General features: G+C 27.2%; 1 protein-coding gene across 1 annotated transcript in view; it reads left to right on the forward strand.

The window, feature by feature from the left end:
- LOC129962303 (uncharacterized) overlaps positions 1–19699 on the forward strand; it is a 44440-nt gene that overhangs the window by 20808 nt on the left and 3933 nt on the right. The window contains exons 7-17 of the mRNA XM_056076050.1: positions 467–636; positions 3319–3595; positions 4936–5039; positions 9440–9669; positions 10353–10587; positions 11803–11993; positions 13585–13795; positions 13908–14073; positions 14639–14808; positions 15985–16063; positions 17456–17650. Of these exons, the coding sequence (XP_055932025.1) occupies positions 467–636; positions 3319–3595; positions 4936–5039; positions 9440–9669; positions 10353–10587; positions 11803–11993; positions 13585–13795; positions 13908–14073; positions 14639–14808; positions 15985–16063; positions 17456–17650 (2028 nt within the window). The remainder of the gene's footprint in view (positions 1–466; positions 637–3318; positions 3596–4935; positions 5040–9439; positions 9670–10352; positions 10588–11802; positions 11994–13584; positions 13796–13907; positions 14074–14638; positions 14809–15984; positions 16064–17455; positions 17651–19699) is intronic.

Consider the following 19699-nt stretch of genomic DNA (forward strand, 5'->3'; position numbering starts at 1 on the left):
AAATGCCTAGGCTGTAGATTCTTTATACAGTCCACTCTAATCGTAGCCCATTAGCTCATTTCTAAACCGTTACAAATAGACATGTGCTCCTAGTTTGAAATATGTTTTAAATATTATAAAGAAATAAATTTTATATTTTTTGAGACAATAAAGATATTCCTGAAAGAAATTGCGATGTTTAAATTTTTATGAAGTCCAGTGTTATTAGCTATATTAGTCCTTTCGGTCTTATTAGCCTTATTTAGTAAAATATTCTTGACACACTAACACTTTACAAAAAAAAAAAAGTCTGATTACATTCCTGAGTTCATTTTCCGTCATTTAATATTGAACGGCCCCTAGTGGATATATTTTGGAGATTATAGTAATGTCACATGATAACGACGTGTTTTGCTCTGAAGATACATATTCGATTCGATTGCTAAATTTGATTTTTAAAATTAAGAGAATAAAAATTCTTTTTCAGACATCTCATTCTGTTGGCTTTCTACTCTACAATTTGGCGAGAAATCAAGATAAACAGGAAAAACTACATCAAGAAATTACTAAATTTCTCCCTACAAAAGATCTAAAAATCACCTCTCAAATTTATGAAGAAATGCGTTACCTCAAAGCTTGCATCAAAGAATCAATGAGGTAATCTAAATTACTTTCATTATTATTGTGTCTCTTTCATTTATCAGTTTTTGCTTATATTTTTCGTGTCAAGTTTTATATAATACTAGCCGCCTTTGGTTACCAGTCGGTTCGCCAATCTTACTGTTCGTTTAAATTTTAATAATTAAATATTTGACGCAATTCCTACTTTAATAGATTCTTCATCAAAATATTTTAAATCTTCAAATTTTGACAGTCATATAATTCACTCATAATATTATAAAGGCCTTCAGTCATAACGTAATATGTATTTCTCTAATTTTTTGTTAGCTCTCGTAGAATTTATGCTTTAAATTAAAGTGGAAAGAATTAATCTGCAATTAATATAATATTTTTTACTGAAACAAAGCATTTTTTTATAATATGATTACTGATAACAGAGTCACTGAGCGCTTAAATTTTATGGACACTAAAGAATATCTTTCTTAATTTCTCAAGAATTTGTCAACAAAATTTTCTCAGATTCATCATGAACAGATCGATTAATTAACAATGTTATTAATTAATCGATTAATTAACAATTATATGTTTAAATGCATCAAACGCTAAGAAAATAAAACGAATCGTTTAAAATAATCGGTCGAAAACAGGTTTTAAACAACTACTTAAAAAACGATGTACTTAAAACTATAAGCATATGCAAAAAATATGTAACTAACATAAATGCAATTTAATTACAAAAGCATGCAACTAACCTAAAAATAATTTAAATCAAGAATCATCCGTTGATAATATTGTCAACAATCAGAACACAATGCGCATGAGTGAATTTTCAACGCCAGTATGGTAACGCAAATGCGTGAATTTTTCTACGCCAGTTGGGGTAACGCTATGCAGATTAGAAATTTTTAATTTCCTTTATTCGGTGTTATTTTAATTCAAAAGTACTTCAGAATGAATCTGAAAGATCGATTCATTAACAATGTTTAATTTTAAATGCATCAAACATTAAAGAAATAAACAGAATCATTTGAAATAATTGGCCGAAAAATGCTAACCCTAGCCTCATTACTGTTGGGAAAAAAACTGAAGCCTTACTCATTTGGCGTTGGAGAAAATAAAAAGATTTTTTGGCTGGAAAATTAGTTTTTAATTAATAATTAAAATTCTATTAAAAAATTCAAAAAGGGACCCCAGGTACACATTCCCAACCTCTAAGGTATACATGTACCAAATTTGGTAGCTGTAGGTCAAACGGTCTTTTCTGTAGAGCGCCAACACACACACACATTGAGCTTTATATGTAAGTATAGATAACGTCCATTTCTGATATCCTACTACACTTTTTATTAACTTTGGATTTCAAGAAACAGAAATTTCTGAAGCTAAGAATTATATGTTCATGCCTCTATTGCGGTACTTCCCTGAGAAAATATTTCTTAAAAAAGTTTAATTAAGATCGCACAAACCGATATGGGTACTGGTAGTACTTCTTGGTTGCAACGGCGATCAAAAAGGGCTAAGAAAAAAAAATTTCGTATTTAGCAGTTTCAATCATCAAACTACATAGTATGTGATTTGCACGTTTTCCTAATAAATAATAATGCATTTAAGTATATTTTTATAATTTGGCGAAATTTTTTCTTGGCGCTTTTTTGTCGCTATTAAAACTGAGTTGTACCCAGGTCTGGTTTGATTTGGTTTGAAAAAGCTTTTTAAGATATCGACAATGCTATTAATAAGTAGCTATTTTGCTATTGCAAAATGCTATTTTTCATTAGTATCGACAAAATACTATTAATAAAACTTCTCTAATTACCAAAATACTAGAACATCAGATTCTTTTAATCCGTAAAATTGATGATATGGAACTAGGCAAATTTGCTTGTGTGACAAAATAACGCTTACAGTTGTAAGAAAATAATTTTAATAAAAACTAATATTTACAAAAAAAAAAAAAAAAAAAAAAAAAAGATTTCGGAAAGTGTTTTCTTAAATTATCGTTTGCATTTTTTCAAAAAATTCTGAAGTTGAGCTGTTTAAATTAAATCGTGTACGCGACAATGCTCATTTCAGTTGCTTTATCTCAAACTATGCAGGCACAAATAGAAATTTGTTAACATTTATTAATAGTTAATAAAATAAAAATAGTCCAGTCTTCAATAGACTATAACAATAACATACGAGCTCATTTGCAGAGCACAGGAAAAAAACTCGAAACGGCAAGCGTCCAATCGGCTGAGATTTTAGATCAAGTTCAGTAGTCGCAGTCAAAAATACTGATGATTGCCTGCCCTACTTATTCAATGAAATCACAAAAGCAACTCTTACAAAATTCCAACATCACTTATTTTCTTAAGACACAATTTTTTTAATAACCTTAATTTGTATATTAGATTCTTTCTAGTTTTCAGATTATATCCGATCCTACAATTGTAACAATATATCTTGCATGAAAATATATCTGTAATTTTTAATTTCACAATTGCATGCATCATTTAAAATGCAAATTCATTTGAATGAATTTATTAAATTCTGTTACTTATCAATTTTTTTTTTCATTTGATTTTCTGAAGTACAAATTTTAACGAAGCATTAATAGCTTAAATGCTTCACATTTCAAATTTTTTTACATTTTTTAAAATTTTATAAATTAACATAATTTTCCATTTACAATTTTTTTTAAAATAACTTATATATAACATTATTTCTTGTTTTCAGATTGTATCCTGTGATTGGCGGTACAGCTCGTACCTTAGCGAAGGATGCAGTTTTGAGTGGTTATAAAATTCCTGCAGGAACCATGGTTTTTGTTCCTTACGAAGAAATATTTACAGACGAGAGGTACTTTAAAAATCCGAATAAATATCTGCCAGAGCGATGGTTGAATAAAGCAGAAAAACCTCATCCTTATTCATGCATCCCATTTGGATTTGGACCTCGAAGCTGTATCGGAAAGAGACTAGCTGAACTAGAAATGTGCTGCTTTCTAACTGATGTAAGTGTAATGCATTTTAAAAAAGAGAAGACATTGCCTTTCTATTTGTATTTGTATTTACAGAGGAATTTCAAACAGACTTAAGGAATAATAACAGTCCATAAGACCACCCATAAATATACAAGTATATATTGTTATTGAATTGTTGCTCAGAAAGAAGTCCCACTGCGGAAGGCATAGGGGAAAGTTGTTGAAGTTGTAACCTTTAAAAAAATCACCGATTAAGGTATCCGACTAAGCTAAAAACATAAATTTGGATAAAAATGCGCATTTTTATTAATTAATTAATTTATTTTGAGTTTCAAAAAATAGGTACTTTCCTGTTTTCAATGATGTATTTATTTTGTCTCTATGACAATTAGAAGCCAAATTATAGCAAACTATTGACATATAATTGATGTTTATTTATAAGCATTTAACAACTTAAATGCATTTTCTGAAGAACAAGTTTTTTTCATAATTCTACTGTACATTAAAAAATTAAAAAATAATCAAGACCTCTTTAAGAAATTTATAATTGCTGCTAGTTATGTAATGAAGAATAATGCAATTGTGAATTTGTGAATTTGATGTAGGATTCTCTAGAAGCGATTTTATGCTTGTTTATGTAAATATTGTAGAAAAAGATTCCAGAATCTCATAGATAATTTCATATATTACACACAAAAATTTTATTTTTAAATATAATTCTTAGATAATAGTTTAAGATATATTATACATGTAATGTTGCTAAGAAAAATAAAAAGTTGTAGAAAAATAGTTTTTCTAGAAAAACCCTAATTCTTTAATAAAGTTTTGAAAATAAATACTAAAATTTACACTAAAATATGCTTTTTCTTCTAAAGTTGCATATATATTTAAATAATTTCACTTTTATTCATCATTTCATCCTTATATTAGGAAAAAAAAACTTTGTACATTTTTTTTTGAAAAGAATCCCCTTCTAACCAATTCGGATACTTTAATTAAAGATTTAAAAAGAAAAAAGAAACAACTTATTATCACCAAACTCTTAGTAAAAATCATTATTGTGCACTATAAAATTAATCCAAAAAATATATGCATTTTGAGGAAAATTACAAATTTTATGAAATCAGATTCAAATATTTATTACAATTATTATTGCTTGAAGAGCAGCGATTTCAACATTGGCATTTTCATGGAACAAGTTTCTTTTTCCTTAATATTCTAAAATGATCAATTATTATAAAGTAAAATGACAAACAATCTCACCATTTTTAACCTTATCTTCACACTATGTCATTACTTTATAGCATTTAATCATTTTTAAATAAGAAAATTAATATAACATGGATTTTCTTTTTCTTTTCAAATTGTAGGTTATCAGAAATTTCAAAGTTGAATACCATTATGAAGAAATTGGCATATATTCAAGAATGGTTAATACGCCAGACAAACCTTTGAGGTTCCGTTTTCTTGAGAGATGATTTGAAGAAGAATTTTTGCATAAAAAATGTTGTAATTGTTTTTGATAGAATCACATTTGTATATTAACTGCATACTAATGTCGAATTCATATAATAAAGTATATATAAGAACTAATGTACTTTATAAGTTTGTTCGGTAAAAAAATATATCAACATTATTCCGGCTATTCATTTTATATCCACATATTGCCACTATTATTATATTCCTAATCACAACACTACAATTAAGGCTGAGCTTATCTAGAAGTTTTATATATATAATCTCCATAAATGTAACAAGAATGTTGCATTAAAAAACATTTATCTATTTGTTATTTTTAAAAATTCAAATCAGATACTGTGTAGAGAGCCTATATTAATATAGAAACATCACCTTTAAATCTTAACTTCTAAATATTTTTAAATAAAATTATTTCTTTGAAATAAAGAAAATATAGCAGGTATAAATCTTTTGTAATATTTGCTGATTAAATGATAATCGATCAATAAATTAATTTTTTATATTTTAGTTACTGAATATGAGTGAATACACTGAAATAAACTGAAAAAAAAATCCGCATATGTGCAGATGCAAAAAAGAGAAAAAGCAATGAAGGATCGTTCGTAAAGCAATTAAAAATTACTATATTAAGCATTCACTTTTTATGTTATTGTATTGTTAACTGTTGTTATTGTTTGGTGAGCTACTTGTTCGCTGAGAATATTGGTTACATTTAATTTTAAGCCAATCGCATAGATATAGCTTCATGTTCGTGATTTCGAAAAATTATCAAATAGTAAAACCGTGTTATTTTAATTGTCTTACATACCCTTCTTTAATTTTGTATATAAACCTTATTAATGGAGACCAATCCCATGACACACCAATACACACATGAGTGCGCCTACATACTCAGGCATATTCATCTCTATTACTGTGTGTGTATGTGTGCGTGTTTGTGCTACCATTTTACAACCAGACCATTTTGCCTAAAGTTACCAAATTCGGTACTTATATACCTTGAAGGGTGAAAATGTGCATCTTGGAGCGAATTATTATTAGTTAAAAAATAAGCTAGATCTGGATGATTTTTCACTATTACTTCCTGAGATATTCCCGCACAAAAATAAATTTTACACCGTTTCAAAATTTAAAAAAAAAATGTCTTTTTATTGATATAAATTCAATAATCGTACAATTTTATTTATTTATTGTTTAACTTTTAACAATAGATTATCTTATCGCCCTGAAATTCAAACCGTTTTCATAGTTTCAATAATTTGCATAGTTCAAACTAGTTGCACGATTTTCTTCCACTGTCGAAAATTAAAAAAGAAAGGTTTTATTTGTGTAATTTGCGGGACGGATAAAAAACTGTATGTGCAATACCGTGAAATTTAAAAAATGGAGGAGCCAGACACTTACGTTTTTAAAAATGCTATGATGACATAGGATTGATCTCCATTAGAAAGGTTCATCCACACAGTAAACAAAACGTTAATAAGATAATTAAAACAGTAAAACTTTAATATTTGTTAATTTCGCGAAATCATGAACATGAAATCAGGTCTATACGATTTAAATAAAACTAATTGCGACCAATATTCCCTGCGACTGTAGTCTTTATTATAAGTAGATATAGAGATGATGCTATCCCACCTCTACTGTGGTAGGTTTGAGTACTACTTCTCTACTGGAGTGTATTTTCATAGTCTCATGGCATATGAAGAAACCAACGCCAAGTTTTGAATAAGAAGCATTGGAGAGTCGCCATAATCTCTTCTCCAAGCAAAAAAATGTATTGGATGATTAAATTTATCAGTGAAAATAGATATCTTTTCCTACCATAAACATCCAATGTCACACATTCAAAGAATTAAAATTCATTCCACATTCATTGAAATGCATTGAAACATTCCACATTCTCCACGATAATTTGCTGTTAATCTCCATAATTATATTTTAAAAAGATATTTTCTTTGTTAATATTAATCAAATTATTTTTATTGTTTTTTTAATTGTTTATATATTTGTCATATTATGATAATTCAGTGCAATAAGCACGAACCGGATTACTGATTTTTTTAATTTGTAATATCGCTCTAATTATTATTATTCCAGATATTTTTGCTATCCTATTCCAAAATAGAAAATTATACTAAATTGTTGTTCTTTATTATCATTTTTTATATGATCGTAATTTCTGTAAATACTTATTTCTGTTATATTTTTCGTAAATATTTTATTTTAATAAAATTTTCGGATCATGCCCATCTAACTATTCAGTGACCAAAATGGTTACAAATACAAGGATATGAGACGGATTTCAGATCTGTCCCCACCTCATTCTCCTACACTCAAGAGCACCAAGTATGAAAAGCTTCTCTTCACATTCTGAAAATTCCTTCATATATTTGTCAAAGATTATACAAAGAAGATCAAAGAATGTTGTAAGAGAAAACTTGCAAATTGTTTATTTATATTAGTTGATTACTATTACATACTATACTCCTATATGACTGATTTAAGAATTTGTATTCATCAGTGACAGCTGACCTTTAGAAAAATACACCACGAGAAAAATAAAATTTCTGAAATTCATAGGTTTCCACTAATTTTATAGGTACATTAAACTACCATGTAAACAATTGACATAATGAATGATTAGTCCAAGCAGCATTATTCATGCTATTATGCAATATCAGTAATCCTACAAAACATATTACGAAGTGTCCTAAAAAATATCGTAATGCAAATAAAGAAGAAAGTTTTCGAACCTTGTTTTTTTTTTTTTTTTTTTTTTTTTTTTTACATTTTAACAAAATTTTGGATTTGATTGTCTTTCTGATTCTTAGTAATTAGGTAGTCTATTTCAAATTCGTCGAACCAGTAAGGGGAAAAAAAAAAAAAAAATACCAGTTCTTAAATAAATGGATAGAGAAATGCAATAATTAAAATCCCATTTATTATATTTAAAAAAAGTTTAATACTTAAATTCTTTGGTACACTTTTATGAATATAGATTGTTTATATTCATAAACAATCTATATTCATTCTTGTTTTTACATATTAAGTAAATTTCTGCAGGAACACGTTCGTATAATACTTTTTCGCATTCATTTTTTTAAAATTTAGTCGAATAGTTACGATAATGATTCATTTTGAATGAGCATAATCTCCTGGTTAACAATATAAATTCAGATAAGCCTCTCTGTGATTCAATAAATTGAATCCCTTTCGACTATTTTGTTCTAAATTGTATGGCATAAAAATTCTTGTTGGCAACTGCCGTGACAGTATCAACTTCGCGCGAATGTGGCTAATTTTAAAACAATATGACAAAGTTTCGGTTTCGTTACCGATGAGTATGGAAAAATTACAAATCTTTTGTCGTCTTAAATTTATTTCTCAAAATCGAGCTTTCTACTCCTTCGTATTCTCCCATATTATGAAATTCAAAGGCAACAAGTGGTCTTAAAGAGGCCGCGAGGGAGATTGCTCCCTTTTTGGTACCTCCGGATATGTTGGGAGAAATGCATTCATACAAAAAAAAAAAAAAAAAGTATAGACTTTATGGTCCCCCTATCCTTTGTTGCTTGTCTGCTTATTTGAAAAACAGATGGGTATTTGAAGTGAAGCATTCCTTTTCGAGTTTTAATCCCGGTGAGTTCAAAATATGTTTCGGAAAAAAAAGTTTTTTTTCATAATGCTATGGATTTTTAAAACTCTAAAATAATAGAAATGATTTCAGAAGTTTGCAAATTATTATTTTGTTAAGGCAATAAAGATCTTTAATTTACATAATATTTTTTTATAATCCATATTAGAACAAATCATTATTTGCAGCACCTCAATATTGTAGGATGTTCTGAATGATGTTAATTATCATATCTTAACAATAGTTTTGGACATCTTTTAGTAATAAAGAACTGTTTATTAGTTTTGTTTCCTTACCTACAGTTTAATGATGAATGTGTTACTGTTGTTTTAGTGTCAGTTTTCATCTTTCCCACTGCAGTTTACTCTTATTCGCTTTTATTATTTTATTTTTGAATATATATATTTTTTTGCATATATAATTTTATATTTTCCTCATTAATTTAACTTTCACTTTCATGTTTTTAATATACCTTCTTATATTTTGCTTTGAAATTTGCCTACGTCTTTTGATTTATATAAACTTTTTTACTTAATTTTATTTTAGCATTGAAATTACAATTTTAATTAAAATCGGATTATAAATTTTTAATTTGACAAAGCAAATAAAAATTCCTCATTGCTTATATTTTGTATTTTTCTTTAATAAATGGAATACAGAAATATGTTTGCATGTCTTGTGTAATCATAATATGGATATAAATTGACTCATATTTTTAAATTTAATTTTCTGATGCATTTAATATTCTAATGAAACAGAATGAAGATTGTCTTGAAGATGAGATATTGCCATTCTTTTTCAAACTGGATTTCAGTTAAGAAATCCTTCCAGAATATCTTCAGTAAATCTTTAAGGTGGAATTCAAGTGCTCCTACCAGAGAAATTGATGCACATTCCGAATGGATAGCAGCCAAGCCCTTTTCAGAAATCCCAAGCTTGCCAATGTTACCTTTTGTTGGCACAAGGTGGCATTATTTGCCCATCATAGGTCAGTTTTAACTTTTATCAGATTTTTGATTTATATATATAATATAACATACCTGATAAAATGCTGTTGTAACCTAAGAAATGACTTATAAATGTTAAAAATTAATCTTTGCCAAAATATAGTTTGGTAACAGTTTTTTAAAAAAAAAAAAAATACTTGATTTGTTAATTAAGTTACAAATATGAAATATCTTTTTAATTATCTATCTTGTCTATAAAACAATCTGTAAATCGAAAGTGATAGAACTGCATTACTTAAAATTAATATCAAAATGGATTGTACTATTTGTATTGCTCATTTGGTGAATTTCCAATTTTATTTATGCCTTATTTTAATAGTGGGAGGGTAGATGTTATTCTGTATTTGTTATTATGCATTAGTACTAAAGGAAAAAAATTAAATTTGCTTTTTTTAATAGTTTTATTCCTTGCTAAAATCATTGTATTTAATTTTATTTAAATTTGCAAAAATTTAATATTTTTACAAATAAAGTTAATAAAGTTTAATAAATTTACTTTATAATTAATACTATTGATTTAACAAATAATATAAAAATTGAAAAAATAAAAAGATTAAGAGTATATTAAATTTTAAAAAATTGAATTTTATATATTTATGTGGCTTTATATTTGTAATTACTATTCTAAAATCTTTATATAATTTAATAAATCTTATCTTTTTAGGAAATTATCAATTAGATAGACAACATCTTGCATACAGAGAAAAAAGAAAACTGTTTGGTGATATTCATCGTGAAAAATTTGGAAAACTTGATATAATAATAACTTTCAATGCAGATGATTTTCAGACAATTCAAAGAAATGAAGGCAAATATCCATATAGAGTACAAATCGATTCTGTCGTAGCTTACAGAAAATCTAGAAAACAATGGTTCAGTACTGCAGGTCTCATGTCATTGTAAGTTTCTATTGTAATTTTTATTGATAAAATCTTTATTTTATGAAGAGAATATAAATTGTAACAAACTCTTAAAATAAAATATACTTATCTTTTTAAAAAATTCATTTAAAACAAAATAATTGCATTTTGAAATTCGGAATTCAACGTAACTGGTTTTAATAATCTAACCAAACTGCTAATCTAATATAATCTTTACATAGCCTATTAGATTTTTTAATAGCTCAACAATATATTAATTTAAATTGTTTCATGCTTTTTAACAGTTTATTCTTTTTTCTAAATATATTACAAATATTTAATTCTTTAATTTTTTTTTTTTTTTTTTTTGTATTCTTTACTTTGTCATATTTTTTCAGATATTTATTCAAAATCTTCTGTTTTAATCTAATATTTACTGTATTTTTATTTAGCTTTTCTTAATCTGATTTTTTATTAAAAGATAGTAAGTTTTATCTTTTTGCTTTGTATCAAACTTTGCTCCATTTGTAAAATTGTCCATTTGCTTTGAGTGTTGGTTTGGATGTCTTTATAAGATCAGTGTTCTAAATTGATAGATCATTGTTTTGTATTTTAATTAAAAGTTTAAAAAAATAAGGCATTTAAAGTATTTTTATTTAAATTTTTTATTGATATACTAATTATATTTTATAATTACCTGAAATAAATAAAAATACAATTCTATTGATTCTAAAAAAATATTGATTTTATCTGCATGTCTTATCAGTGTCTTCAACATCATAGTATTGCCCAAAATGTATTTCAAAAAAAATTTATTTTAAATAAGCATTATGTTGAACCTTTATTATTTACCTTAGCCAGAAATTTTCATCCAGATTTTGATTGTATGAGAAAATATTTTCAATTTGGTTTCAGGCTTTTAAATTAACTTATGTTTTTGTATAAGTCAGTAATATTCTCTCAAAAGTGAGATTTCATTATTAAATTCATCTGTTATGGGATATCTCAATAGTTGGAAATAACAATGTCGTATTTTGGTTTAATGAATTTAATTGTATAAAAATAGCTGTAGTGATTACTGCATATTAACTATCATATTGATTTTGAAGAAATCTGTCAGTTACAAATTATCTCCCAACTATTTTTGTCTTATAAATAAATTATTAAACTTTATTATCTATGTTCTAGATCTAGTATGAAATAAAGTTAATCTAAATGCTTATTACATGATTTATGTAAAGTTGTATCTTATAGACGGGGAGAAGAATGGGACCAATTAAGAAAAAAATCTCAAACCCATATTTTGAAACCAGGGCTTGTTATTAGATACCTAAATCTCTTGCTTGGAGTAGCTAAAGAAATGGCTGAAAAGATTTCAGAAATCATAGATGCAAATAATGAAATTCCAGATTTCAGCGATGAATTATATAAATGGACACTCGAATGTAAGTTTTCCTTTTATCTATAGATTATCTAAAAATCCAAATTTATTACCTTGTTTAAAACTTATATAATATAAATAAATGTATTATGGAAATAGCTTTAAAATTTTCTTTAGTAGATTTATTCCTTACAATAATATATCCCATATCTGCATCCATTTATTGGATGTTTGGCATCTGAAATGTCCTTTATGTTCCTGAACAAATCAATAAATTCTCTAAACACTATTTTCGAATCGAAAAGGGAAAAAATTCATTTTTAAAAAATTAATTTTAAAATTAGTAATATTCTTTTCAAACAAGGATCTGCAAGTTTAATTTATTGACTGCAGTCTTCATACCTTTTTATAATCCATTTTGAGGTACCGGCTGGCATGTCTGAAATCGTAAACATTTAAAATCAATTAAATCTCATGTTCTTGTTAAAATTTCAAATTATAATTGATATTTAATCTGGAAAATTTTAATGTTAAATGTGTATACTACTTCCAAATTAAACATCTAAGATTCTTCTTGTAATTTGAACTAAGGACAGTAATCAACATTATCATAGAACTAATAAGAAGTGTTGAATATTTTCATAATTTTAACAAATTAAAAAAATAATTACAATAATAGAAATGAGGAAAATTTAAGTATCGAAATATGATAGGAAACAAATAATTTAGAAATTCCAGTCCTTATGAACTTAATAATTATTACATTTGAAAGAACAATATTAAAAGTTCAAAATATTTGAAATTCTATTATTAATGTTTTTAAAAAAATTATTGTAATTTTAATAATAGTGGAAGTGATTGAGTGATAGAAATTTAATTTTTGTTACAAAAATGCATTTTTATTACTAACATTGAAAACTAATTTGAAACAAACAGTTTTTTACACAATTTTTAAGGTTATTTTTAAAATAACTTTTCAAAATTTAAATTGGTATAAAAAATTAATTTTTTAAAGTTATTTTCCAAAGTTTTCACAGATAAACATTAAATTTTTGGTGAATTTTTAATAATAAATATAATTGAAATTTTGAAAACCTACAAAGTGCATTCCTACCTTCCATAATATGTGTCAAATTTAATCGTTTTAAGTGTATTAATCTGTAAAGTACTAATATGAATTTTCTTTTATTATGGGAATTATTTATAAAATATTTTTAAAAATCCACCTTATAACTGCTAATAAAATCTTAAGATATTCATTTTCCTGTACCATTTGATCTTATATGAATTATCTTTGTCTTGTTTACAGTAACAGCCTATTACCCTATTTTGCAATATAAGTATTTCCCAGGTAAACTACAAACTCAGTTTCTTATAATCTAAATCAAAGGATCGTTTGTGTATCCTGAAATAAATCCAGAGGAAGATATTTATGAAGATGTATATCTACTGCTGTGATAATTAAATTGTGCTCTACCTGATTTTATATATGTCTCGGGCTGTTTAGGAGTTAATTTCTTAAATATTTTACTATATTTTAAGTTGGTTCAAATATTATATTGTATTGAAATTAAAGAACCTTTTTCCTTTTGTTGTTAATCTTTCATTAATTATTTAACAAAATTTTGCTTTACTAATCATTAAAATCTTCCTAGCTGTTTGCTTAGTTGGTCTGGATACTAGACTAGGCTGCTTGGAAAGAAATTTACCTGAGGATTCAGATGGAATGAAAATGATAAATGCTGTGTTGAATCAGTTTGAATGCATGATTAAATTGGAAGTATTTTCGGGTCATATACAATTCTGGAAATTTTTACCATCTCCAACATGGAGGAAATTTGTTAAAAATTCAGATATATATTCAGAGTAAGAATTTTTCACTTCTTTTGACATTTTAATTTCTGTGAAATTGAAAATATATTAAAAGAATTTTTTTTATATTGCTTTTTACTAACATTTAATAATTTCCATTTTTCAGGATTGCTTTTAAATATATAAATAAAGCTATGTCCAATTTAGAATCTATAGAAGCAAATGAAGATAAGCCTTTTACTCTACTTCAGGCAATGCTAATAGAAAAGAAATTGGATATTAGAGATATTATGGTTGTCATTGCTGATTTCTTGATGGCTGGTATTGAAACGGTAACAAAATTTCCTCTGCTTACTATTTTGCAGAATTTCTTATTCAGAAAAAACTTAATTAATCTGATTTGTGACAACTTAATTATTTTAAAATGCAATGTCAACATTTGTCTGATAAGTTTGATTTCTAATTGTTAAAATCTATATAAAAAAAACTTAATACCTTGTAAAAGAAATTTTATGTACCATGTTTCTGTATTTAATAAATTTAATGAATAATTTGATATATATATTTTATTTTGACAATTGTTTTGCCTGCATTATGTATACATAATAGACTTAACATTCATTAATGAAAAAATATTTATTATATCTTTTTCATTTATGATGGAATACTGATATGATAATTCATTTATTGAATAAAAGGCTAAAGTCAATATTAATCATTAATAACTGATTATTTTAATCTAAAATTCTTGTATTACTTATTAACTGAAAATTTAGTTAGATTAAAGATTTAGTTTTACAGTGATTTAGCATGACAATTGCATTTATTAAATATAAAGTGTTTGAGAAGTATAACTAATACTTAATGGTAAAAATAGTTTTTATCTTTTCTATTTAGACAGCACATAGTGCTGGTTTTCTTCTCTATCATCTGGCCAGAAATCCTGATAAGCAAGAAATTTTGTATCAAGAAATTGTGAAACTTCTCCCAAGTAAAGAACATAAAATTACTGAAAAAATTTACTCCGAGTTGAAATATTTGAATGCTTGCTTTAAAGAATGCTTACGGTAAATTTTTATGCAACTTTTTACATACTTTAAGGAGAAAAAAAATTATACATAATTTTTATATTTTTTTAAGTAAAAATTTAGAAATACACAACCCGGTATAAAAAAATGACTTTGTAATCTTGAAAAAAGTAATCTTATAAAGGGTGTAAAAAAAGCTTCATTTTATATTGTATAAATTCAAAATGTATTTGATGGAAGTTAGGGTTATATAAATATGTTTAATTACTTTAAAAAAATCTTGTGCAGTATTTTTAAGCATTTATGTTGCTAATATAAAATGCATTCTTTACTAAACTGGTAGATTTCCATTTGCTTCTATCAAAATTAGCACTTATTTGTTTGAATATTTAAAAGAATTTATAATCCTTTTAATACTTAAAGGTACTGTTCATTAACATAATAAAAAATGCAGTAATGGATATCATAGTCTCTTATCTAGATGTATTTTAATAGATCTCAATTCTTAATATTTTAATCTTGGATCTTAATTTTTTAATAGATCTCAATTTCTTTCCATCTTTTGAAATACTTTGTTTTTCTTTCCATTATACAAAATAGCAAATCAATGACCTAAAACAATATTAATTATGCATTTGTCATGTTTTAATTTGAATGAATTTGTAAACAAAGAGAATTTCTTACTCAGTAAATCTAAAAATTGGTTCATGCTTTTCAATAGTATTTCATGTTAATTGGAAATTATGACTGAAAACTTTATTTAATGTTTTTACAATATACTATTTAATTATAGTTATAATTTGGTTTGCATTAAAGAAGTTCATTCAAAGGATGTGAGAATCATCTAAAAGTTAGAATTTTCTCTCTTGTTTAAATCTCCAGTGTGGCATTATGTTTGCTTTGTGATTTTGGGAGTTTTCATTTGGCTTTTCTTTTCTTTTAAAACTGCTACCAATTCAAGAACAAATAATCTAAACAAGAATAGTATATTAAAATCAAATATGGCTGATACTTTCTCTGTTCACTTAACTGTTGTAAAAATCCTGCATGCAAATGGTTTTTTCATCTTTAAAACTGGAACAAATCTGTTTAGCTATAAGCATGATTAAAAGTTTTCTTGTATTTGTGTATTGAAATTCCTGTTTGTCTGAAGTATTTTTAAATTCCAACATCTATATTTTTAAAACTCAATTTTTTTAAATGTTTTTTTCTCAGATTGAACCCTGTTGTTGGTGGAACTGCTAGGACCTTAGTAAATGATTGTGTATTAAGTGGTTATCAAGTTCCTGCTGGGGTAATTTATTTAAAAAGATATTTTTTATATTATAGAAGTTTTATTCATTGTTGGCTGCATGAAAGTGGAAGATAAAAAAGCAATATGAATTTGGATTCTTTAATTTTATGGATGTTTAATTAACTAACTCATCTAAAAATAGTGCAATAAAAGTGTTGTCAGTGATAAATTTAAAGTGTCAATGATTGCAATTGTGGAGTATAAATGTATTATTTTATGGAAACTTTATTGTTAAGAATAACAACGTTTTTGTTTTTAATCAATTGTTTATAAAATAAGCATTTATTGAAAGTTAAATTCCAATTAAAACATAAAAATTCCATTATTTGCTTTGAAGTTTTTTTTTTTTTCTTTCTGCAATTTTTTTTATATGAGGGAAGAAAAAATTAATCCTATATATAAATTTGATCTGATATATAACTTAGTTGTATGATTTATTCTGATAAATTGAAGTCTAGCTTTTTGAATGATGATGAAGGAAAACAGAAGCATTTATTACCATAAAGGCATTTACATTTTGTATTGTATTAAGTCCACAAGCACATTTATAAAAATTGACTTCAAAAATATTTGACCTACAGAGAGAATTGACTAATTTCAAAATGTTTGCTTTTGTTTTACTCAACCATGTACAGTCTAATAAATTGCTTGAGGATATTGTACAGTTTTAAATATTTTCGTCAGATACCTGATCAAAGCTTAAAGTAAATTTAACTTTGAATAAGGAATGGCAGATATTTTTAACTTTTTGTTAAGTGTGGCGCTTTATAGCAAAATTTTCATACATATATATATATTTATAGATTATTTTGCATCTTTTCAAGAGTTCAGCAGTAGAAGAAACAAACTAAAAAAATATTTGATTCTTCAAGTTTTCAATCTTTAAATATTAGGGTATTTAAAAAAGAATGCATAGAATATAGTATATTTTGTAAGATATGGATAGAATGATTTTTTTAATCAAATAATTCTAATACAAAATAAACTAAAATTGCATGAATTGAAATTTTTAAAAATTCAAGTTTCTTTTTACTGCACATTTCTCCAGATCATGTTTGATGAAATGTACTTATAAGAAAATATTATATTTGGAATAATTGTAATCTTTTTTTGAACTGGCTTAAAAAATACTCATGTAATTTATTCAAAGATTACAATAAACTTTTCAAACTCGGTTTTTTGTAAACAAATGCATCATGCTCTTTTTTTTTTTTTTTTTTTTTTTAAGCTAGATTCTTTTACATTTGATAAGATACAGATTTGCAGAACAAGTTGCCTGCTCTATTTTTCACTCTAGTCTTTATTTTTTTTCTGTTGAATTGACTGAAATGTTTATGTTTCTTTATTTCATGTTTTGATTTTCTTCTAATTTGAAATTTTATATATTTTAAGACTTTAGCTACAGTACCTTATACAGAACTTTTTACACATGAAAGATACTTTGAAGAACCATTTCAATTTATTCCTGAGCGTTGGTTGAACAAAAAGAAAATGCATCCTTATGCATTTATGCCATTTGGATTTGGAGTACGGAGTTGCATTGGAAGAAGACTTGCTGAAATGGAAATAACTTTACTAGTTGCTGAGGTGTGTAATTTTGATACTTTGGTAAAATTTAAAATGGGAGGTTTTGTATCTATTTTTCCATAATATGCAGGATGACCAGAAAAATAACATGTTTGAAGCTTAATTATAAAAAGTGTGTTCACATGATTATTTAGTCTATATATTATTAGTCATTAAATTTGGATTTATTAAAAATATAAATTTAATTGCATTTAAAAAATATTTTGTTTATTTAAATTTTTAAAAAGCACTTTAACTTTTATATGGGTTTCATGGTTTTCTATGATTCTCAGGGTCTAATTTCTATAATTTTAACTGCCCAACATTAATTTAGTGTCCTATAAAGTTCATGGACCAAAAAAAAAAAAAATTCTTACCCCACTACATTTTATTAAAATCCCCTTATAATACATGGTCCCATCACATTAATGTGACCATCTGTCAAAATCCAACATAACCACCTTTTGCAGAGAGGACAGCTTCGAGACGTACAAGAAGAGAGTCAATTAGGTTCCTGAAGGTGTTCACTGGGATGTTGAGCCTTGCAAACTCCAATGCCATGGCCAGCTGCACTGGGTAACGAGGGAGAGGATCCATGGTGCGAACAATCCTATCAAGGTGGTCCCGCAGATTCTCGATTGGGTTCAAGTCTGAGGAATTTCCTGGCCAGGAAAGTACTGTAAACTCGTCCTGGTGCTCTTTGAATCGTGCACATACGTACACTGATAGCTTTATGATATGTCACATTGTCCTGCCGGTAGATGCCATCATCTTGAGGATAAACAATTCACATATAAGTGTGAACATACTCTACAAGGATAGATACATTCTTGTATTGTTCCATCATGCCTTCCACAATGATGAGTGCACCCATAGAATACCGCGAAAACATTACTCGGACCATAATGCTCCCTCCTCAAACTTGGACCCTTCTGGCAATTGTTACAAGGTATTTGTTTTCAGATATTTCATGTCATATACACCAACGTTCATCTGTCCGAGGGAGCATAAAACGTTATTTATCGGAAAATGCCACCTGTCTCCATACAGTAAACAACTCACGAAAACAATAGTGAGACATTACAAAACTCACCTGGAGACAGTCCAAAAATTTAAATCAACAGACGAGGTTGATAACTTCATTGCTCACCTCACTTCCTTAATTCATAGTACTTGCTTCTCTTCTCCAACGACAAACTCAAAACCACACTCAGTCCCCTGGTGGGATTCTGCACTCGAGACTCAACGGAAATTAACTAGAGCGCTTCGCGCACGATACCAAAGATGCCAACATCCAGTGGAAAGAGCTAAACGACGACAGATCTTCAAAAAAGAGGAAGCCAAATATAAATGGTTGATTGGTACAAAGAGTAGACTAGCCCTTGAGACTCTCTGTGTAGAGGTCACTAAATTCAATCCTTTTGACCTCCCCTACAAAATCGCCAAAGGCAAAATCAGGCCGCAAATGGTAATCCAAACCGTCAAAAATCAAACAGGTCAATTAACCTCTAATCTGCAAGACTCTATTCAGGAAATCATCAAAACCCTATTCCCAAATGATCACCTGTCGGATGAAACTCAAACACAGAAATCAATCAGGGAAACTAATAGTCAATACTTTTCTCGCATCTCCGATCCTGATTTCACACGCCAAGCGATCCGCCAAGTGATTCATACACTCTAACCAAAAAAGGCTCCTGGTCCGGATCGACTAACATTGGAGACCATTAAAATCCTTTTCAAACACAATCCAGGCGTCATTGAACTGCTGTTCAACACCTGCTTCAGGCTAGGGCACTTACCTTCCTCTTCGAAGGCAGCTAGGGTTGTTATTATTGAAAAACCGGAAAAGAACCCAATACTGGCCAACTCTTATAGACCTATTTGCCTTCTTTCAATCTTTGGCAAAATTCTCGACAAACTTATAACGCAGAGAGTCGCGTTCCTTCTGCATCAAAAACATCTGCTGCACCAAAATCAGCACGGTTTCAGAATAGGCCGCTCTTGTGAGACTGCACACTATCAACTTTGGCAAACTATTCAAAATGCCCTCCGGCACAAAGGCAAGGT

Source organism: Argiope bruennichi, chromosome 2 (genome assembly GCF_947563725.1).
Source record: "Argiope bruennichi chromosome 2, qqArgBrue1.1, whole genome shotgun sequence".
NCBI lineage: Eukaryota > Metazoa > Arthropoda > Arachnida > Araneae > Araneidae > Argiope > Argiope bruennichi.